Below are 23,217 nucleotides of genomic sequence, written 5' to 3'. Positions count from 1 at the left end.
AAAAGTACCCTACAGCACTCATGCTTCATCCTGTCAAGCTGATCTGGAGATCCCAACTCCCCAGAAAAGCAACTAGTATCAATGATACAGTGGCTAAACCTGGTAAGATGCCCACCGATCCATACATACTCCAACGGTGCAGATCAGTAAAGAGGCAATAAACTTAATTGAATTCATGTTTAATAATTACAGGCACCGTGCCCCCCCCTTTCCCCTGCCCAGGCAGCAGCAGGGGTGGTGCAGGGGCTGGGGCATATGCCCCCAGCAGCGAGGACGGCAGTCCCAAGAGTGATTTCAGAAAATAAAAAAAGGACCCTAGAGGCAGGCGGTAGTGCCCCTCCCCCCGCAAAGACACACCAAATTTCAAGACTTTATATATATCTCTGTGCCCTGGGGGGGAGGAGAGAGACACTTGGCAGCATCCTGGAGGGGGGGCCCCAGGCAGCCCCAAGCCATCCTGCCTCATCAGCCACTTTATTAGCTCAAGACACATCGCACTACAGGCACCCACTGCCACTGCCGCCACTGCTGCCGCCGCCCCCCTGCAGTCCAGGCGGCTGGCTGGCTGGGCGATCCACGTGTCCATGGCTCCAAGTCCCCTGCCCCACCCGCCATCAGTTGTGATCAGACTCTTCGTCCTCAGCCTCACGAAGCCAATTGAAGAATGCTGTGACAGATTTAAGGGCCACACCCTTGCCCTGCTGTTCAGCAGGGTCCTTGCTGCTTTCCCAGCTGTAGAAGGCGTCCTCCTTCACCACGTCCTCATCATAGAGAGCATCAAAGAACATCCGAAGCAGGTCTGCAAGCCACAAGCATGTCAATTAGGTGACTAGTCACAGCCTTAAGTCTCTATCCAGAGATCCCTCCCAAAGAGACACTGCTAAACACAACCTTCATCTACCATCCTGGTATTCAGTGACTAGACAGAATGTCTAGTCTCCTGACAGAGACTACCAGCCCAAGAATGAGTTTACTTAGCCATTAGCAATCCTTAGAAACAGGCATGTAAACCCAAATACTTGGGAGACTACAGCAGCTCAAAGGCAACTCTGAAAAGGGGCAGGACTGAGGCCAGGTGTGGTGGCACACACCTCGGAGCTCAGGGAGAAGGGTAGATCTGAGTTTGAGACTAGCCTGGTCTGCAATAGATCTACACAAGTGAGACCCTGTCTCAAAAGAACAAAGGGAAGGAAGGCTGGGTGTGATGGTACATATGCCTTTAGTCCCAGCACTGGGCCAGCCTTGGGTCTACAGCTTGAAGCTATACAGAGAAACCTTGTTCAAAACAAACAAAAAGGGAAAATGTTAGGGCTGGTGCCCACAACTGGAATCCTATTACCTGGATATAGAGTGCAAAAGGATCAAAATTAAAGCAAGCCCAAACTAACCAGCCAGCCCATACTTAAGATTGCATCCCAGATGCCGGGCATCTAGTGGCGCACGCCTTTAATCTCAGCACTTGGGAGGCAGAGGCAGGCAGATTTCTGAGTTCGAGGCCAGCCTGGTCTACAGAGTAAGTTCCAAGAGAGCCAGGGCTACATGGAGAAGCCCTGTCTCGAAAAACCAAAAACCAAACAACAAAAAACCCAGAAGACAAAAGTAAGTAAATAAATAAGTTAGAAGTTAGGCATCTGAATCTTGAATCCAACTCTAGGTCCAGCACTAAAGAGTCCATGGCAGGCAGATTCCCGAACAACTGTAGCCTCCTCTTTCCCACATTTGTATCCTCTATAGCCTGTAGAGAGTACTACACTCTGCCCATTTCTTACCATCTTACCTTCCCCAGAACCTCTGACTTTTGTCTTTAGCCATCACAGCAGCTTTCCTCAGGTGCTTGCCTTACAATGCAATCCCAGAACACGCCCACCCCATTCCTCAAGAACTCAGTTAAGTGAAACACAGGACCCCAAGCCCAGCTTCAAGGTGGTAAGTTAGCTAAGCTTACCAACTATGGGAAGCCCAGGACAAGACATTCCTGTGGGTTTTCCACATCTCTATGGATGTAGCTGATCCTTCACTATCCCACATCTGTGCTCCAAAACCCATGTGCCTTCTGTCAGAGAGCCCTGTACAACTGCTTATCTACTCTGCCCTACACATTTATTTGCCTGTGTTAAGCTTAATCTTGACACAAAACTACCTTTTAACTACCCATAGATTTTTATACTTGTTTTTCTATCTCAGCCACCTACATCAGTCCTTTCCACCTACTCCATCAAATTCTGTAGCTTACTAGGAAGTCCTCCATGTTTTAAATACCCAAGTTTTTAATTTTTAGATAGGCTCCGGCCACACAGTAACATCTAGCATTTTCAACCATTTTCCTATACCAAATTTTTTTTTTTTTTGCTCTCACAGATCTTTGCCCTATCTGCGTTCTCCATTTTGCCAGGGTTATTCTCAAGGTAATCCCATTCCAAGCAAGCCTCAGTCTCCTCCACTGTAGAATGGAAGTAAACAGCTAATGGACAGTATTTTAAAGGTACTTATGTTTTAAGTACAGTTTTGGTTTTTTGTTTCGATGTATGTAGCCCTGGTTGTTTTGATCAGAGACCCACTGACTCCTGAATGCCACCCTGACCAGCTGAGGTAGGGGGCATTCTCTGAAACAGTCTAATTAGTCATCCCAGGCTGGCCTCACACTTGTAGAGATCTTCTCTGCCTCTGGTGTTAGGATCACAGGGTGTGGCACCACCATTCTCAGCTCAAATTCTTTTCTTTGCTTATTATCTCACAAAAGCCTCATGCCATTCCGTGCAAGGCCCCAGTCAGTACTTACATGGCCTGAAGGATCTGCCCCTCACTCCCACTTCTCCAGTTCCTCTTGTACTTACTTCAGTAGCTCTTTTCATGTCTTTATTCCAACTCAGGGCCTGCGTGCTCTCTATAGGTAACCAATCGCACCCATCATCTCTTGGATGCATCTTCCAACACTCATGCTCTCACTGACTGCAGGCCAGCATACAGCTGTGCTCTATGTGCTCACTACAGTTATTTCAGCACCTAAGCACACCCATGTGCTGAATTTATAAACCTCAGATAGGGTCATAAGCTCCATCTTCCAACGTGGGAAATGGCAAGCACTTCAGCCTTGTGTCAGACAGATGGGTACATGGTGCCTGAAAGATGCTACTGTTTATCACCTCTGCTTTGCTGTCATCTACTGGTCAAACACAAATCGAGCAATCAACCCTCCAGGCTTAGATTAACTCATTCCATTTGTAGGCAAGGAAACAAGCAGAGGGCAGGGTAAGTAAAAATCAAACCCTCAGGGCATTTTGCCCTCTCCCCCCCCCCCCCCCCCCCCCCGCCTCTCTCAGGTTGAGCACCTTCCAGGACCACCTTATTCTATCTGGCAGTCCCTCTGCCCCACCCTCAGCCCTGAAGCCTGGCTCTTACTGGCAGGCTGCTCTAAGGTCACTACAAGGGCCTGGAGAGCATAGAGTGCTTGCAGCTCCTTCTGCTCATCACACAGGTATTTCTGCAGCAGTCTTGCTCGCAGTTTCAACACTTGAACATCCACTCGGAGAGGAGTCTCAACTGCAGGGAACAGCAGAACAAAAGAACAACAAAACGGAAGAATGTAGAGTTCACCTGGCATGGCCCCACAAGGCCAAGACCAAAACTCCTTCCCCCCATTAGACTGCCTGGCCCACCCTTGTCCCACCACCTCCTTGGCTTACAGATAATTGCAGAATAACAGACAGTTGTCATGAGGGCTCGAACTAATGTATTGGATGCAATCTGCTGCTCACTCAGGTTGGCCTGCACAGAAAAACTCTTGTTACTCCCAAACCATCCATCTCAAAAACTACCCCTCCATCCTTCCCCCAGTTACCATGAGGAACATACCTCTATCCAGTCAAACACACGCTGATTACTGCCGCCCTCCTTCAGCAGCTTCTCCAGCTGCCTACGCAGCTCCTCAAAGCCAAGTGCCCTCTGGCCAGGAGCTTCCAATTCTTCTCCCAAGGTATATTCCACCTTCTATAAACAAATGACCACAGAGATGGTCAAAACTAGTGTAAGGGATGAGGGAAAGATGAGAGCAACTAGTCCCAAATGCAGAGTAACTGAACTCCAGTCTCAAACCTTCTCAGCCACAAATGAGCCGATGTCTTGGCCTTCTGCTAGAAACTCCCTCCAGCTCAGGCCAGCCTCTCGCCACAGCATCCCCACCTTTTTGGGACCCTGAAAAACAAAAGACCAATTCAGCATCTCAATACCTACCTCTACACAAGGCCCTTGACTCTTAGGACACAACAGTTCTTCAACAGTCATACTGCATACTCCAGCCCGTTGCTTTTTTTTTTTTTTTTTTTTTTTTTAATAGTATTGTTCTTCAGATCTAGAAAGTTGGCATAGCAGGTAAGAACACTTCTTTCGGTCCCAGCACCCACACTATGGTTTCTCAACCACCCATAAGGAAGGTTCCAAGGATTCTGACATACTCTGCCGCATATACATACAAACAAAACACTTATAATATACACAAAATAAAAATAAATCTAAAGAAGTAAAATTAGTAAAAAAAAAAAAAAAATCATCTAAAAATGTATTTTTGTTCCTCTTAACCACTGAACCTTTTTATTTTCCCAAGTAAATGAATATTTGCTTAAAAAATACAATTGCCAGCCAGTGGTGGTGCACCATGACAGCTATGGCTACACAGAGAAACCCTATCTCAAAGATATGCCCATTGGTTTCCTAATGTTCAGAAAATCCTGGCAACAGTAGTAACACCCCCACACCTTCACAAAATGTCTCGAGTCCCTTTCAATCTTGTCTTACCACTCTGAGTTCTAGACACCCAAACTTCACACTACACATCCAACTTCTTACCACCACAGGCACCACCCTCAACTTGCCTTTTTCCTTTTTCTTTCTTTCTTTCTTTCTTTCTTTCTTTCTTTCTTTCTTTTTTCGAGACAGGGTTTCTCTGTGTAGCCCTGGCTGTCCTTGAACTCAGAAATCCGCCTGCCTCTGCCTCCCAAGTGCTGGGATTAAAGGCATGCGCCACCACTGCCTGGCTAACTTGCCTTTTTCAAGGCTTCTAATTCCAGACACCAATTAACTTTCATAAAACAGTTGTAGTGCTTGTCAAAGGTGGCCTTCCATTGTAAACACTGCCAAATATTTTTACAACTCCATGGTCCTGAGATACTGTTTCCCTATTTCACACCTCACTCTGTGTAACTGTTGAAGCTCCCACCCCTTCCTTTGTTCTGTACCAAGTTGGAGTTCATGCTGTTTAACTGTTGTAATCCCAGGGGTTGACTGGGGTTTAGTTCTCAAAAGCACAGGGATTTCTCATGCCTTTATTGCCTGGGCATGTTCTTGATGACAAGAATGAGACCCCACTCTGTTGCCCTGAATATTGGATAGTCACATAAAGTGCCTGAGTGGTACAGGTGAGAATCAATGTGTCTCGTCTTCCAGGAGTAGCTTAAGCCGGGAACAAGGTGAGAAAGCTGGGGACCGGGGAGACTGACTAGAGCGGAGTGAGCGGGAGGTGACCGTGGGACCGACTTGAATTAGCCATGGGTCCTAAGATCTTTCTTTGCCAATCTTCCTTCAGCCCAAGAAGAACTTATGACAGAACTACCTATCATTTAATCAACACTTTTCCTCTCTCAAGTATCAAAGTGCCCTAGCATTACAAATACCCCAGGCCAACAAAGGACCAAGGCAGCCAAAGCCACATAAAAGTCTCTGAATACATCAACCTTTGAAAGGTTCAACTCACCATGCTCTTGCATAAGAGACCCAGGATCTCCAGCAACAAAGAAGTAGCTTTGCCCATGGGTCTCAGAGGCTTCGTAATTTCCCTGTAAGAAAAATCATCAATCCTGATGGCATCCAAAAGCTCCAATATTACTCCAGCCCTCTCCAAACACAAGTATGCAACTTGTCTCACTTGCTCCATTCTTTGTCTCTCTTACATCCAAAAAGGGAAGGAGAGCTTACCTGAAGAGCTCTCCCATGGGCACTCCATCTTCCTGGAGAATAGGTGTTATCAGTTCTGCCAGGTAAAGCCATACATGAGGGATATCAATTTCCATGTCCTCAGCCAATTCTAGTGTTTCATACAACCTGAAGGGAATAGAGGCCAGAGCATTTAGAGACGGGTTGGACACTTACCCTGCTTCTAGAGAAATACAGCACAACTAAAAACCAAATGTGAAGGATCCCCGATAAAAACCCAAGGTTCCAGGAATCCCAAAGGAGAAGGAATTGGTGGGTTATGAGGACACAGAAGGCCCACAGACATGGATCATACCCTTGATAGTACTGGGCAGTAGAGAGGTGCCCCGCACAAAGCAGCTGGTGCAGCAGTCGCCCCATATGCTCACGAGCAATGGTACTGCGCTCCAGCGTGGACTCGATGCCAAGCCGTACAAAGACGAAGAGCAAGGAGGGTGAAGCCAGCTCCTGGACACACTGTACTGCCTCCTGAGGAGGGCAAAGCATGAGGAAGAAAACCATCACTGCTGGGTCTACAGCCTATACAGACCATGACAGTCAGCGTGACCCCCCCCCTTCCCCACACCCGTACTACCAATCACTAGTCCCTTCCCAGTGCCAACCTTCATGTCATTGAGATGGAGATATTCTTCAATGATGGCCTTAGATTTCTTCTCCACCTCATCCACAGAGAGTGCAGCCTTTGGAGGGCTCACTGGAGGTAGAGTGGCTTCCCGCTTCACTACAGGGAAAGAACTTTTCAGTTACTTGTCTTAAAAAAAAAATCCAGAGCTCCCCAAGAAAGTCCCGTATCAGCCAATAGCCTTCCCTTCCTTCTCACCAGGATCCCGACCACGATCCTCTGTGAGGCTAGCTGCCTTTCGGAGTCCCTCAGGCTGGGATGGCCGCTCTCTACTTCGCTCCTCCACTTCTTTGCTAAAACTTCGCTTGGTGGCAGGTGTTCTGGCACGATCAAGTCGGTCCCCACGGTCACCTCCCCGCTCACTCCGCTCTAGTCGGTCTCCCCGGTCCCCAGCTTTCTCACCTCGTTCCCGGCTTAAGCTACTCCTGGAAGACGAGACACATTGATTCTCACCTGTACCACTCAAGTGCTTTATATGACTATCCAATATTCAGGGCGACAGTGGGGTCTCATTCTTGTCATCAAGAACATGCCCAGGCAATAAAGGCATGAGAAATCCCTGTGCGTCGACAACTAAAACCCAATCACAATATTCTCTAACAACAACCCCCACCCCAAGAAACTCACCTCTGTACAACACGTCTGTTATCTGTGTTCTCTGCGGGTAATGTTTGTTGAAGAGCAGAAAAGCGATTCAAGGTAGCTGGACGAGTAGCCTCCGATGCTAGGAAGGGCAGAAATAAAACTTCACTAACCCATTTCTATCTTCCAAGAGCTAGGGAGGGTTACAGAGTGCACCACACCTTTACTACTTTATGCATCCCCTTATTGTTTAGGACTCTTGGTCACAATAATAACATCATGTATATGACTCCCATATTCATTCTGTAATTATTTATTCTGTGTAGGAGACTCAAGGAATAGAATAGCAAGTACCCAGCTCCCTACATACCTGTGTCTGAGGGCTTGGCTCCTGAGCCCCCACTGCTGCCCTTGCCCCAACTCAGTCGTCCTCCAGGTGCAAAGAGCTGGTTGTTAGAATCAATGGACCCAGGCTGCAGACGGAAAGACAGCAGACTTGTATGCCTTACCTAGCTCAAGCCCTTAGCCAACACTACCACACACAGCCACACTGGATGTATGGCACAAATGAAGGGTGAGGCAAGCTTTGACTATACATACAGTCGAGACAGCAAATATTTTAGGGCTTTGCAATCCACAGCCTATGGCTAGTACTCATTCTATTATAGTGTGAAACAGTGGAACATGAAGAATAACTGTTGTCATATCAAGTAATTACCCATAGACAGTAGAATTCAAATTCTATAAACTTTTAAAAAGATTATGAATATACTGTTCTGTCTGCATGTAGGCCAGAAAAGGGTACCGGCCCATGATCATTAACAGAGGGTTGTGGTTCCTGGGAATTGAACTCAGGACCTCTGAAAGAGCTGCCAGTGCTCTTTTAACCACTGAGCCCAAATTGTACATACTCTATATACCATATCACCCCTTTATTTTTTTTCAGTCACTTAAAATGTAAAAACCATTCCTGGCTTAATTTTGGTGTTCTTTATCAGCTTATTAAGACCAATATGAGCAAATCCTTTAGACAGTGACGCTTCATCTAACTAGTGTAAGTTCCACTATCATGACCGTAACTGTGAGGACTATTGCATGCTTCATTCTCTTCACCCGCCAACTCACCTACTCCAGACACAACCTTACCTTTGTGATCTTGGTGAGCCGTGAGGTATCAATGGGACGACTGCCTTTGCTGATGGGGACTGTATTCCAGCCACCATCATCCACAAGTGGAAGGCCACGGTCTGAGACAAAAAGGAAGGAAGGGAGGAAGGGAGGGAGGGAAGGGAGGGAGGGAGGGAGAGAGGGAGAGAGGGGGGAGAGCATGTTGGAGTAACAAGTCCTAAGAACCCCTTCTTGGGCCACCCTCAGCCTCTCTTCCTCAGATCCTCAATCCCATCATGTGGTCTCAGTGGCCCAGACACGTGGCACTGACAGACGTCATCAGTGGAAAGCAGAGTATCATGCCCTCGGGGAGCTTCACTGTCTCCTCCTCAACCCTCGTCTCACACTCACTGATAGGAGGGCCTGGAGGGCCACCCCGACGTTTGTCACCGCCCTTGGCCATGAGCTGCTGCACTTTGATATGTTCTCGGTGCTCTTCCATCTCAGCCTCCTTGTGAATCTGATCAATAGTCTTAGGACCCTGATCCCCTCGGCGTGGCACCCAATTACTCTTTGGGAACAAAATGGAAACAGTTATTTTGGCGTTGGTGGGGATCAGCCAAGATAGTACCAAGAACTGGAGCAGCAAATGAAGTAGGGGAAATCGACACATACCTGCCGAAGATCAAGTACATCCTGCAGCATGAAACGGATGCGAGACGAGGTCTTCTTTTCTTTAATGATTTTTTCCATCTGGTTGAAATACTGATCCATTCGAGGCTAGGCAGCAAAGGGATTGGGTCAATTGTCTACTCCCACCCCTCTTTTTTTTTTAACCTCTGACACTGGCTAAGCAGCCTAAACCCCTCAGCCTGTATCAGTAAGAGGAGACCCAGTGACTTACTCATTCACTCCCCCACCCCATCCCAGGACCTTTACCTTGGCTTTTGCAAAGTCCAGGTCTTTGCCTATAGTGGTAAGGAGGCGGCAGAGGCATTCCAGGGACTCCTCATCATGGTTTTTAAGTAGTTTGACCACACAGTCATGCATTATTGCTTCTGTTAACATCTTCAATTTGAATAACTCTCCAATAAACTTGATATTCCCTAGAGAGCGCCGCCGAGCTATGTCCCGGGCCTCTTCTAGCTCTTCTTTCAGGCGTCCCCGTTCTTCTGCCTGTCAGTCATAAGACAAAGATTATGTCAAAAACATAACCAAGGAGCTGGAAACACAGCTCAGAGGTTAAGAGTACTAGGCTGGTCTTCCAGAGATCCTGAGTTCAATTTCCAACAACTACATGGTGGCTCACACAACCATCTGTAACCGGACCTGAGGACCTGATGCCCTCTTCTGGTGTGCATGGAGACAGAGTTCTTATATACACAAAATAAATCTTAAAAAAAAAGATAAGCAGGGGGATCTTGGAGATAGACAGGTCAGTGGTTAAGAACACTTCTGCTTATGTAAAAGACCTAGATTCAGTTCTCAGTGCCCATGTAATAACTCAGAAGCATCTTTAACTCTTGATCCAAGGAGTCTAGTACCCCCTTCTGGTCTCCTCTGGCACCAGACATGTACTCTGCACACATGTATACAGGATGGCCAAACAAACATAAAGCTAAGAACAAACCCAAACAGCCAGTTGGCTAAAATCCCCTTCTCTTCTTAGCCAGCCAGCCAGCCCAGCACTAAGCACTCATGTCCTAAAGTAAAGAGAGCCCCCAAGATCCTTATAATGTTCAGACCTCTCAAGACAAGTTCTGGTAGTTAGTGGTGAGGTGGGTATGAGTACAGGGTGTGATTAGCAACACTTTCTCTCACCGTAGCAGCTTCATCCATCTCTTTTTGCTTTTTTTCAAAAACTTCATCATCATCTTTGTCTTTCTCAAACTCCTTCTGGCACCGATTTAACAACAGTTTTCGAAAATTCACAGTCACTGTTGGCTTTTCTGTAGTGGGCACTTTCAGCTGTAGGCCAAAGATCACATTAAGATCAGTCCAAGGGCAGAGAAGGTCTCCCCAACCCAGAAAGCCTATGCTATACTGCACACGTAGCTGCCATAACGGACAAGTCCAAGTAAAGCTGGACCTAGATCCCCACAAAGAGGCAGGAAGCTAGACAGTAAGATTCAGAAAACTAGGCTAGCAAGATGGCTCAAAGAGTGAAGTCTGCCACGCAAGCCTGGGAGTCTGAGTTTACACTCCAGAATCCACAAAAAGGTCAAAGAGATTTAATTGACTCCACAAGTTATCCTGATGACTGTCAACTGTACTGTGCTAAACATGCAACTACATAGACATAGGCAAATAATACGTTAAATGAAACCATGAAAAAAAATCTCTAGGAAAGACTTAGCAAATGGTAGAAACTAACCGCCATGAGGCAGCGGCACATGTTGGCATAAGCCACAGAGAAGTTGGGCTCTGAAATGGCTTTCTCAAAGATGAGGTCAATAACTCCTTTGAGGCGTTCCTCAGTGTCGATGGCCAGCTGTGTCACCTGCTTCATCAGCTGCTGAAACATCTGGGGTGTCAGCTTATTCAGGATGGAGCGTACCCTGCGGAACAGGTCCTGTGGAGAAGGAAGGATAGAGTATAGAGAAAGAGGCTGCTGAGACAGGACACGATGATAGGGACTGATCCCAGACAGTGTAGTGAAGATGGTGAGTAAAGACAGTGGACACTGTAAAGTGGTTTACAAGGCAGCTCTAAAGGAGCAGGGATGGAGACTAACGGCAAGACTTGCTAGTACCTGGGTCTTGCTTCCATCAGCATCCTCTTCCCCTCGATCCTTATCAGCTGCTGTCCTTTTGCTACTGGGTTTCCAAGCCTTCTCTGCTTTGTTTAGTTTTATGTCTTCAGTCATTATCACTGAGGAAATGATCTTGCGAGTTTCCTTTCGTGGGCCCTGCTGAGAGCGCCTGGGTCCCAGGCCAGCCTGCTAGACAAGTGATGAAGACAAGTGAAGACAGAGAACAGCAAGCACAATACGTGACCCCATTACCACACAGCTCTGAGACAGATTTCTCCCCCAATGGATGAGACATGTAAGATTCCACCCCGTCCATTAACCATATACCCCTCAGCCAGCCCCACTCACCGGCCCTCGGGACAGCTCCCCACCTGGCCCACCCCTTGGGGGCCCACGGTTGCTAAGGGCTGGACGGCCAAGATTGGCAAAGGATGGAGTAAAATCTGGGCCAGAGTTTATGCCAGGAAGTCTGGAGGGATCCAGTGCCCGAAGTGGTGTTTTATTGGCCTGCAAAGAAGATTCATGTCTTAGAAACAGGTTAGGATGACTGCCTTCTCTTTGGTGACCTCAGGCACTTTCAGGTCAAACCAACCTTCCTCAAAACACCAACCTTGTCCAGCACCACATCAGTGATATGGGGCAATCCTTCTGGCTTCTGCATACTGGCAAAGATGAACTGAAAGCCCAGCAGGAATTCCCTGTCATATCGCTTCTTCTCTTCAAGGTTTAGAGGCTTCCACTGATCTGCAAGACAGGATGCATCAGTCACATACTCCTGTGTCCTGCAATAGGACTGAGACTACCTATTTCTCATGTAAGTAGGTAAGCATTGCTCAACCGCTCTTCTTAAACACACCTGACTTGTACTCATACTTCTGTTCCCCAGGCTGGATGTTCTCAGCATTATGAATTTTGTCTTCCTTAGAGTCCCAGGTTTCCTCTGCTTCCTCAGGTTGTGGGGGCACAGTGCTGCCCTCAGACTCTGGGCTTGGATTGCTGCCAGTGGGAGGCTGATTCTCTACCTCTGGTACTGCTGGGTCCACCTTCAAATCACAGATGAATACCCAGGTTCACTTGATGATCACTGCCTCCAAACTATGCCATCTCCCCTCAACTAATTCTTGCTTCCTTACCTCCTTAAAGGCATCTAGAAGGTCACCTACAGCCTCCTTCTTATTTAGCTCTTTAATTTTCCGTCTCCTCTTTGGCACGGACACTGCCACTAAAAGAAAAAAGAGGAGGACAAGGTGTAAACAATTTAGTAAGTATCCCTAACAGAGAGAGAAAGGAAAGGAAGAAAGAATGAGTGAACACCAGCCATAACATCCCTCTACCCTTCACTCCCACTTTAAATGATAAAATCCCCTCTGTAAACCAGTCATCATGGCAGATTCCTGTAATCCCTGAATTTGGGAACAGAGACACAAGGATTAGGAGTTCAAGGCCAGCCCGGGCTACATAAGACCTTGTCTAAAGCTTGAGTTCTCAAGTCTACTTCTTAGGTTTTAACACTAGGCCACAATGGGAGCCCATTTTGTGGGGCTGTTCATAAAAAGATGGTGCACGCCCTTAATCCTAGCACTTGGGAGGCAGAAGCAGGCAGCCGGACTACATCAAGATCCAGTCTCAAAACAAAGCCAAACCAAAGAGGTGCCAATGGGAGGTCAACGTAGAGGCCATCTCCAGCACGAGCAGCAAGCGTCTGGCCACACCTCCTTACCCTGGGCAGCTGCTGCGGTCTCTAAATTCTGAGACAACTGGGCTGGGACAGGAGTACTATCGAGGGGGAGGTCCTCTCCTCCCTTCTCACTCTCAGCTTCTCCACCTTCTTCGTCATCGTCATCTTCTATTTCTTCCTCCTGAGCAGGAGAATCTGAAGGAGCCACAGGTGGAGTGGGAGAGAGAATGCTGGCCAGTGCCACTGATGAAACCTCCTTGGCCTGTTCCTCTGGCTCACTGACTGGGCTTAAATCCACAGCTGGTGGCGAGGGGGCTCCATTGAGCAGTTCCTCAGGTTGGGCAGTTGGAGCAATGGGCACAAGCGATTCAGAAGCACAAGCTGGAAAAGGGGGAGGAGCTGGCTCTGGGCTTGACTCCACCTCTGGTTCCAGATCCTCAGATGGGATCACGCCATTGGGCTCATGAGTTTCAGCCCTGGGAGGCACCAGGGACGTGGGAGCCTGGAGAGGACTGGAAGAGAACTCAGATTCTGGAATGGGTTTGCTGAGTGTCACTTCTACTTCCAGTATGGGTTCGGCAAGAGTGGGTTCTGGAGAGAGGCAATATGGCTCCCCAGTTTCACAAGAGATGGGGTTCGATTCTTCTACAGACATTGGTATCATCCCCGTTGTCATAGTGTCCCCAGGAATAGAGAGGACTCCAAGATTAGACTCAGACCCCGGCTCCAAAATTGGGGGTGGTGATGGGGTTGGAGAAGGCGATGAAGGCTGAGATTCTGTGCCAGGGCTGTGCTCTGGGCCAGACAGTCCTGGCCGGCCCCCAATGGCTGCTCCCTGTGACCGGTCATCTGCAGGAAGAATGAATACATGGCAGCAAGTCTGTCACTGTTCCTGTTCTTCCTCTTAGTGAAGCTTACTTCCAATTTAACAAAACGCATCCTAACCTTCTCCCACCTTGGCTGTTCTCAGCTCTCATCCAAAACAGTACAACTTCAAACCCACTACATGCAACCTAAGTCGTTCTTCTCTGGTACTCAGTTTGAATCACTCCACCTCCTTCAAGTGTAAAGCCTCATACTCCTCACTTCCCCCATAAAAGCCGTGCCACTGCCTTCCTTACCTGGCCGGATAATGACAGCAACCTGAGGCGACTCCCCATTGGGCTGGGGCTCCAGACTGCCTCCCGTCTGCAGGACACAAAGCGTTATAAGTTTGCACTGAAGAGTTCCACACCCTTCTCTACTAGAGTCATTTCTACTTTAGCTCTGCCTAGAAATCCAGGAAAGCAGGGAAATAAACCCCTTAGGTGAAGGAAAGATCAAGTGACTGGGGAATCTCGGGCAGAATAGCTGTCCAAACCAAGGCATCACTCAAAGATATGACAGTACCTGGGGAGGAGTGGGTGTGGAGGCAGTGCGGGCCCCAGACATGATCTCTTCTGTGATATCCTTCCCTCCTTGGTTTGGGTCTCGAATTCGGATCTGGGGAAAAAAAGCTATAGGATGAGTGGGAAGCAGAAGGAGCCCACCTCTCCACCCTGTCCCCCTCCTAACACTCTGGGCCAACCTCCCACCCCTACTGGGAAGCAGGTGGGTGGGTGCCAGAAACCCCATGAGTTCTACTGTCAACCCATCCGGCTGCTCTTGTAGTCGCTGCCCTAGCCCCCACCCCTAAGACTCTTGACCTCACAGAGCAGCCCTGTACATCACAATGCCCCTCCCTCCCCTCTACCCACCAGTAACTCCTAAGTCAGTAGCCAAACACTCTAGGGCTAAAGACCCCATCAAGCATCCAGCCAGCTCACTTGTGGCTAGTCGGCCTGATCTCTAGGGGTAGGGCCCAGATGCAGTGGGTGGAGCCAGGGTGACTCAGCGGCTTCCCCAGCCCTGGCACCCTATTCTGGGCACCATGCCCAGGGCTTGAGGACTGAGCAGAGGCGTAGGCCTCCAGAGTTTCCAGGTCTAAGGAGTTAGGAGCACAGAAAACAAACCATTTTCAAAGCTAACCACCAGCCCCCCGCCCAAAACAATCAAATGTCTTATACTACTAGAGCCCAAGTCTCTTGGGAATTTCCCTGCTGCCCTTTTTAGTGTTCTTGTGAGTTGCTTCTACCCCTCAGAGGGGACCTTCTTCCTCCACAGACCTTATTCTCTGCTTACACCCAAGAAGTTTTGCTCCCACAGGCGACAACATCCCAGCCTACAACAGACCAATTTTGAGTGTCCCTTTCCAGGTGTCCCAGAGCCCCTAGCTGCTACTTACAGGTTTCCGTTCCCTCTTAGGAGCAATCTGGGGTGGCTGGTTCATCAGAACTGGGGCAGGAGCCACACTAGCAGGAAACTGCTGCACACCTTGGGCTGGGTAATAGGCTCCAGCTTTGGGGAAGAAGAACAGAGAAGAAGATTCGTGACAACTTCAAGATCCAAACATACTAATATGTGCTTGGACACCTCCCACTGCAGAACCTCTCATCACACGCAGCCGGCCCCTTGCCTTGCCCTGCCCTGCCCGCCTCCCCGGGGAATTAGGTGTCTGTCAAAGCAGGGGAACCAGTTTGAACTGCGTTTACAAGAATTCCTCACACAGACACACACACCTTGTAGGAAGGAACTCCTTCCTCTCTATAACAGCTACCAATTCTACCCCACAAGGCACTCGTATATATCCTAACTCAGCAACACACACACACTCTCAACTTGAGACACAATCAGCTCTTTGGCAGGGAATGACAGGGTTTTCCAAACTGTTCCACTGAAGCTGACTCAAATTCCTAACTCAGCCCTTTGCAAGGGGCAACCATAACAAAAAGTAACACCCAGCCCAAGAGAAATAAAAATTAATTCCCTAAAGCAACTGTTTCCAAAGTGGGTAAATGTGTAACTCATCCCTAATTCCCACTTGTTCCTTCTGAAAGTACCAACAGTGGTTCTATGTTTAATCACACATAGACACATATACAACTATACATGTATTGGAAGTACACACCTAAGATTTTCCTAATGGAGCCGGGCGGTGGTGGCGCACGCCTTTAATCCCAGCACTTAGGAGGCAGAGGCAGGCGGATTTCTGAGTTCAAGGCCAGCCTGGTCTACAGAGTGAGTTCCAGGACAGCCAGGGCTACACAGAGAAACTGTCTCGAGAAAAAAAAATAAAATAAATTAAAAAAGATTTTCCTAATGGGAAAAAAAAAAATTTTCCTAATGGGAAAATTTTTTAGATACTGCTATAAGCTTAGCATGATAACTTACACTTGTAATTAATGCAATCAGAGGCAGAGGGATCACTGCAAGTTTTATCTCAAACAAAACCCATAAAATTCAGAGTTTTTTCTTTGAACATAAATGAAAACTAGCTACAAAAACTACTCAAATCCACATTACTGTCTCCCAACTATGTAAAGAAACTCCACATAAAGTTCACCAACTTGGCTTTCTAGTCAGAACTTGTCTTTCTTTCTTTCTTTTTTTTGGGGGGGTTTTTAGAGACAGTATTTCTCTGTGTAGCCCTGGCTGTCCTGGAACTCACTCTGTAGAACAGGCTGGCTTCAAAAATACAGATTCACCTGCCTCTGCCTCCCAAGTGCTGGGATTAAAGGCGGTGTACACCACCACTGCCTGGCTGGAGCCTGTATTTCCTTCCGTTTTTTTGTGTCTGTGTGGAGGTATGAATATGTGTGCAGGTATCCAGCGAGTGCCCAGAAGCATTCAATCCACCAGGAATTGAAAGTTACAGTTGTGAGCTGCACCTCAAGCCCTTTCGTTTTTAAATGATCAGCTTATTTATCCATTTATAAGTGCATAAGTTGAGTGAAGGTAAGAAAATAACTACTGGTAGTCAGCTCTGTCTTTCTACCACCTGGGTCCCAGGGATCAAACTCATGTCACCACCAGGCTTGGGGGCAGGTGCTTTGATCCACAGAGCCAGGTTGAAGGCCCTGATCCTGTGTTCCTTATTTTGAGACAGAGTGTTACTATGTACCTCTGGCTATCCTGGAACTCACTATGTAGACCAGGTTGGCTTCAAATTTAGAGATCTGCCTGTCTCAGTCTCCTTAGTGCTGGATGGGATCAAAGGCTTGTGTACCTTTAATCCTGCACTTCTTGAAGTGGGGAAGATTCCAACTCTCTTGGCAAAGAAAGCTTCCTTTACCAAGTTAAATATTAGGCACTAATCCCTACCACCTATTAATCCTATCATTTTAAAAACCAAAAGCATGCAGAAGAATGGCTTAGCATTTAAAAATGTTGAATACTTAAGTTGTTCCCTAGGATACTCTCCCCACCTACTCCTCGCCCTGCTTACCATAGGTCCCAAACTCAGTAGGGCTTGCACCTGGATAGAAGCCTGGGGCTCCTGGCTGCACGGGGTACTGCTGTGTTGGGACAACATATGTGGAACGCCCCTGATGGGGGTTGGGGAAGAGAAGAGGAAAAAGGAGATGAGAAAAACTACAAACACCACACATCAGATTCTGAAGTGGGGTAAGCCAATCCTGGGCAATGACCAGAAGTCTCACCCCTATAAGAGGAACGGGTCTAGAAGGCCAGGTAGAAAAAGGTGGAGGATGAAGCACTAGGTAATCTGGCTTCCAGCCTCACCTGTCCAGGGATATAGTAGGCTCCTTGGGAGGCTGAGTAGGAGATCTGGGAAGGGATCATCATTACTTGGGATCCAGCAGGGTAGACATGGGGAGCTGGGCCGGGACGGGCAGGGGCTGCACTCTGCACTCGGGAGGCTGCACTGCTAGGGGGCTGGGCCCGGCTAGGGTAGAAGTGCTATTAGGAAGAAGGAAAGCAGGTGGGGTCAAAATGAGGGAATGAACAGCAAAATCAGCATTCCACCATGTCCATATAGTCTTAAGAGCACAGCAGGCTCAGAGCATGGCGATCAATCCTTTCCAAGACCCACTTGACCAACTGATGGCTAAGTGACCTCCTGTACTAACACTTGCCTTCAAACTTAGATGAAAGCTTTGTATCCTGTACTGTCACTGCCATGCACATTCAGTCACCTCCAGACTATCCCTCCACAGAGGCCTCTTAACATCAAGATAAATCATGCCTAAGTAAGGCCCTTCTGGGCACCATACTCCCCAACATGCACTATCCCATCTCAAGTACTGAGGCTAACTGCTACACGTTACAGTCCACCAGTTCTGGGAGACCCACTTGTCAACAGCTGACCTCTACCATGCAGTGTTTGGACTCAAACTCCTCGACGGCAAACAAGGCACCCACCCTGAACATCCCAATCTGTGTCTAGCTATGGACTAGGGTGGAGGATGGATGACACCAAAGAGGTGGCTCAGGATTAGAAAAGGGGTATTACCTGCAGAGACCTGAATCCTCCCTGAGAGCACATGGGAACAGGAAAGACCACAATTATCCCCAAGGTGATGGACTGGGGTTAGGGGAGTGAAGTGGATAGGAAAAGAATCCTTCCACTTGGGAAGAACTTGGAGAACACAAAAAATAAAAGCACAGCTGGAATTTTGATCTCATCACAGTTCACAGAGAAAGGGGAGAAGAGGAGCAGGGTAATGGCAACCTCCTAGTGTAATAGGAAAGAGCTGGCAGCAGGGCCCACAGCACAGTCTCCGATTCTCAAGGGCACAAAGACCCCAGTAATGCCACTCTCACAATCTACAAACTTCACAAAGGGTCAGTCACCCTAAGTAACTAACAGCATGAAAGAACTCAGAGCAACTGTCAGGAAATTGGGGGGGGGGGGGCCGCAGGTATACAGCGTCCATAGCCTCCACACTGGCCCAAACCAGCAACTCACTTTCCCACCCAACGCCCTTCTCTAGTCACAGCCCCTCACCTGGCGGGGCTGAGAAGGCGTGTTCATTTGTGTCGCTTGAGGCGTGCTAAACACCACCGGCGCAGCCTGCCCCGGGGGAAACGCTGGCTGAAGGGGAGAGACCAGAGTTCAGGAAGAGGGGAAGCCTGGGTGGGGCCTAAACCCAAGCAGGTGAAATAAGGGGAGCAGACCTGCAGCAACAGCCTCAGCAATCCACATGCTCCCTCCCTGTGACAGCCGCAGGGACAGCCAGGGGCCCTATCTCAATTTGGCAGCAGCCAGCTGCACTTTGCCCTGACACAGATGGGGGTGGGAAAACTGCGAGCTGCATGACCTCCACCCCACCGGAGTACTGTTCATTTAGCCCTGATTACCTGTGGGAGTCCAGGGGACCTGGCGGGTGGGGGGCCTGTGGGCTGAGGAGCTTTGTTCATTTCATTTGGTGCCACATCAGGGTCCCCCCAGCACCTGTTGGAAAGAGCAGAGCTCGGAACGAGGAAAGAACCCAAGCTTATGGTAAACAGGCTGGGGGAAAGGTTGCATCAAGAGCTAGGGCCAACATGGATTAAGGGAGGTGCCAAGTGAGTGCAGAAACAGAAAACATATAGCCTGTAGACCCCACCAACACACCACATCACCCTGACCCCACCCTTGCCTGCTCAAACAGCCCCCTCACTCACCCCCTCGGTTAAGAATAAGTCCACAGTGCGGCCTACAGGTTCTGGGCATCCGAAGGCCTGGGGTTGGGAGGTGAGGGGTATCAACCTGGCTCCACGGGGCCCAAGACCAACCAGACCGGAAATTCCAGGTCTCGCTGGCACCAGGCTCCCGGATCACAAATGAAGCCGGCTGCTCCGGCCGTGATATCCCCACCCCCCACCCGGGGACACCGGGTTCGGAGCCTGCCGCGGGGCACTCTCGCGGGGCCGGAGAGGCCTGAGGCCGCCCGGGAACACAAGCCAGGAAGGGCGCGAGTCCGGCCGCACCAGCGGGGCAGGCGGCGACCGCCGCGAAGCCGGCTCGGGGCAGCCGAGGGTCGGCCGCCGGGCGGGGCTGGGGGCTCCTCCCTGCCCGCCGCCGCCGCCTCCTAGCTCTGCGCAACGCGGCCAGTGCCAAAGAACAACGTGTCACTTCCCGGCGGCCGCCCGGGCCCTGCAGGGGGAGGGGGCGGCGGGTCTGTGCCGCGCAGCCTGCGCCGGGCCGCGGCCCAGGCCGGGCGGAGGTGGCTGTCTCGCCGCCACCCCAGCGCCCTCCCCGCCCGGGCCCTGCTCCCCACCCCCACCCAGGCCCGGCCCGGCACACGTGGGCCGGGGATCGGCCTGGCGAGTAGGGCCTGGGCGCGGGCTCGGGGCTGGGGCGCCGGGGCGTCGGCGCAGGGTGGCGGGCCCCGGCCCGGATGGCGGCGGATGCGGGGGGAGGGGTGGGGGGCCGGGTCGGGCCCGGACATGGCGGCTTTACCTTCAGTCTCCTTCAGTCCGCGCGGCCGAGCCCCACGCAGCCGCACAGACGTAGTCCACAACCATTTCCGGCTCCCCGCACAGATCCCGCTCGGCGGCCACCGCTTCTCCGCAGGCGCAGCCAGCGCCCCACGTGACCGGCGCAGAGGGCGGAGCTGCGCTGGCGCTGGGGAAGCACATGGGATTTGCTCCGCCCCGTCACGTGACACACATTGCCCGCCCCCGTGTCCCCTCCCGAACTTTGGAACTCCCAGGCCGACCCCCTCTGAGGCTCTGGCGGTTCTTTAGTTCATTCATACTTTGCGCAAGCATTTATTGAGCGCGTGAGAGCTAAGTGAAGTGCCGGCCTGGAGCTGAGAGTGCTGAATCTAAGGCAGTACTGCCCTAGTAAATGGCACACTACAAATTATGCAGTGTCTGAAAATGCTATGGATTTGATCTTTGATAGACCTACTAACAAAGGAAATTAAATGTTGCACCAAAAGAACTGATGCAATCTAAAGAAGCAATTTTGCATTCGCTGTTTAAAAAAAATCAGTCGCGGCGCTGGAGAGTTGGCTCAGCAGTTAAGAGCACTGACTGCTCCAGAGGTCCTGAGTTCAATTCCCAGCTTCCACGTGATGGCTCACAACCATCTGTAATAGTATCGGATGCCATCTTTCTGGTGTGTCTGAGGACAGCTACAGTGTACTCAAATACATAAAAAAATAAATCTTAAAAACAACAACGAAAACAAATCAGTCCCTCCTAGGGAAAGGCAGAAGTCAAACATGAAAACTTCGGGGAATTTGGGAAATTTCACTAGGTGGTGGTGAACCACACCTTTAATCTCAGCAGAGACAGGTAGATCTCTGAGTTCAAAGCCAGCCTGATCTACAAAGCAAGCTCCAGGACAGCCAAGGATACACAGAGGAACCCCATCTTGAAGATTCCTGAGATTGCTCAATGGTTAGAGCACTGGGTACTCTTTATTGGCTGCTCTTCAAGAGGATCTGGGTTCAATTCCTACCACCCATAAGGCAACTCATGACTGTGCTTAACTCTGATTCATTAGAATTCTGCCCTCTTTGGAGCCTCTATAGGCATCACATATGCATGTGGCACACAGACATAGGAAAGCAAAACATTCATACATATAAAATAAATATTTAAATTTAAAAAATAGGAAAATTTGAACTGAGTGGTGGTGGTCCACACCTTTAACCCTAGTACTCCAGGGGCAAAGGCAGAAGGATATCTGTGAGTTAAAGGCTAGCCTAGTGTATAGAGCTAGTTCAGGACAGCTAGGGCTACACAGAGAAAGCCTGTCCTGAAAAACCAAAAAATAAAACAATAATTAAAAAAAATACACGATGGTTGAAAGCTGAGACCTGAGCTAGGTTGGTTTCAAATGCTCCTTTTTTTTTTTTTTTTTAAAGAGAATACCACTACACCATATTTTTTTTAGAATCAAAATTGCACTCTACGGCGGGCGGTGGTGGCACACGCCTTTAATCCCAGCACTTGGGAGGCAGAGGCAGTTCGAGGCCAGCCTGGTCTACAGAGTGAGTTCTAGGACAGCCAGCACTACACAGAGAAACCCTGTCTCGAAAAACCAAAAAGAAAACAAAATTGCACTCTACACTGTGATTATGCACACTTTTAATCTCAGCATTCAAGAGACAGAGGCAGGCAGATCTCTTGAATTCCAGGCCATCCTATCTACAAAATGAGTTGCAGGCTTCTCAGGACAACATGGTGAGAGACGCTGTCTCAAAACAAACTGTACTCTATTGAACTGAACATTTAGTCAGGTAGAAGAGCCTTTCCCACTGGTTCTTCTCTCTCTCACATGCTACCTCCTGGCATGCATTATATCACAGAACTGGTGACCTAAGTGAGGGTGGCAATACAGAAAACTTCATTATGATACCAAGAAAGCAAGGCTACCGGAGTGGCAAACTGAGGCACAAGAATCCTCTAGATGGTTGGAGTCCTCAGTGGTCGAGTGTTTTCCCAGTATTTGTGAGACCTTGGGCTCAATATGCAGTAACTGAAAACTACCAGCCAAACAAAACCACTGTAATGTGTAGCTGGGGAGACAGCTCAGTTAGAAACTGAGTCTGAGCCTGTCATGTGAAGGCACCTGCCTTTAGTCCCAGCACTTGGGAAGCACAGGCAGGCTCGTATGTTCAAGGACAACTGGTCTACAAATACAAAGAGTTTCAGGATATCCAGTGATAATCAAAAGAACACTTTAAAAGAAAGAAGGAAAGAAAGAAGAGAATGAATGAATTAACTAATCTAATTTTGAATCTGCTCCCCAAGACCCACATTAAAAGCTGGCCAGGACTTGTAATTACAGCACCAAGAAGGCCGAGAGAAGACAAGATTCCCAGGGATTTGCAAATCAGCCAATCTACCTGAATCAGGTGCACTGCATATTTATGAGAGATTTGTCTCAAACAGGAAAGTTGACAGCTCCCCAGGAAAACACCAATTGACCTCTGGCCTCTGCATGCACACATACGTATGTACAACTCCCTAACACAAATATCTGTGGACACACACACAGGGGAGGAGGGCATTAGGAAACTAAATTATCACTCTAAAGACCTGAGCAACAGTTTTAAAGAAATTAAAACAAAATATATACTTGTGGAATGAACCAAGGTAAAACTGCAGAGTGCTTTGTGACTTTTTCTTGTATTCAATGAGTCCTGTCACATAGGCCTCTGTTCGATGCTGGATTTTTTTCCTAAACAAACTAGCAAATAAAAATCAATTACTGGCGGGGCGGTGGTGGCGCACGCCTTTAATCCCAGCACTTGGGAGGCAGAGACAGGCGGATTTCTGAGTTCGAGGCCAGCCTGGTCTACCAAGTGAGTTCCAGGACAGCCAAGGCTATATAGAGAAACCCTGTCTCGAAAAAAAAAAAAAAAAAAAAAAAATAAATTACTGGCCTGGCAGTGGTGTCATACGCCTTTAATCCCAGCACTTGGGAGGCAGAGACAGGCGGATTTTTGAGTTCGAGGCCAGCCTGGTCTACAGAGTGAGTTCCAGGACAGCCAGGGCTACACAGAGAAACCCTGTCTCGAAAAACCAAAAATAAAAAATAAAAAATAAAGAAATAAAAATCAATTACTATGTACCTGATAATGCTCTCAGTTCATTAACCAGCAACTGCTCTTGAACTTAAGGTACTACCTATAAAACATTCACATCCTAACACCCCACACATATTCCCAGAAT

At 48.8% G+C, this 23,217-nt stretch overlaps 1 protein-coding gene and 1 non-coding gene across 9 annotated transcripts; both read right to left on the bottom strand.

Annotated features, from left to right (window-relative positions):
• Positions 1-163: 163 nt before the first annotated feature.
• On the bottom strand, positions 164-20,127 carry Eif4g1 (eukaryotic translation initiation factor 4 gamma 1). Of its 8 annotated transcripts, none has more exons than XM_034515251.3 (34): positions 19,988-20,127; positions 19,210-19,266; positions 18,904-18,997; positions 18,551-18,637; positions 18,056-18,076; positions 17,326-17,502; positions 17,030-17,129; positions 14,990-15,102; positions 14,116-14,208; positions 13,848-13,914; positions 12,769-13,575; positions 12,182-12,270; positions 11,905-12,091; positions 11,659-11,792; positions 11,397-11,555; positions 11,049-11,237; positions 10,671-10,868; positions 10,118-10,264; positions 9,236-9,472; positions 8,972-9,076; positions 8,708-8,867; positions 8,336-8,436; positions 7,560-7,662; positions 7,235-7,331; positions 6,806-7,032; positions 6,588-6,706; positions 6,281-6,453; positions 5,968-6,093; positions 5,747-5,828; positions 4,093-4,191; positions 3,853-3,987; positions 3,684-3,765; positions 3,400-3,540; positions 164-799 (listed from the first exon to the last, which is right to left on the bottom strand). In XM_034515251.3, the coding sequence occupies exons 3-34, from the start codon at positions 18,961-18,963 to the stop codon at positions 615-617; spliced, it is 4,800 nt and encodes a 1,599-aa protein (XP_034371142.1). In that variant the 5' UTR covers positions 18,964-18,997; positions 19,210-19,266; positions 19,988-20,127; the 3' UTR covers positions 164-614. The 8 variants fall into 8 exon arrangements, with proteins under 8 accessions (XP_034371142.1, XP_034371145.1, XP_034371150.1 ...); XM_034515254.3 differs by having other exon boundaries at positions 11,049-11,234; XM_034515259.3 differs by having other exon boundaries at positions 17,030-17,099.
• LOC117718347 (small nucleolar RNA SNORD66) lies at positions 8,570-8,644 on the bottom strand. The gene has a single exon (XR_004608035.1). It is a non-coding gene; the product is annotated as a small nucleolar RNA SNORD66 (small nucleolar RNA).
• Positions 20,128-23,217: the final 3,090 nt, after the last annotated feature.

Source organism: Arvicanthis niloticus, chromosome 12, assembly GCF_011762505.2.
Source record: "Arvicanthis niloticus isolate mArvNil1 chromosome 12, mArvNil1.pat.X, whole genome shotgun sequence".
In the NCBI taxonomy this organism is placed as follows: Eukaryota; Metazoa; Chordata; class Mammalia; order Rodentia; family Muridae; genus Arvicanthis; species Arvicanthis niloticus.
Note: the sequence above shows the minus strand (reverse complement) of the source record. Positions and strands in the feature narration are given on the sequence as shown.

What these genes read in the sequence shown, in the direction of transcription:
- Eif4g1 (XM_034515251.3), bottom strand. Translation starts at nt 18,963, where the DNA reads ATGAACAAAGCTCCTCAGCCCACAGGCCCCCCACCCGCCAGGTCCCCT. An exon ending in GGTCCCCTGGACTCCCACAG is followed by an intron (nt 18,638 to 18,903) that starts GTAATCAGGGCT and finishes TCTCCCCTTCAG; the next exon opens with CCAGCGTTTCCCCCGGGGCA. An exon ending in TGGACTTTGCAAAAGCCAAG is followed by an intron (nt 9,077 to 9,235) that starts GTAAAGGTCCTG and finishes TTTGCTGCCTAG; the next exon opens with CCTCGAATGGATCAGTATTT.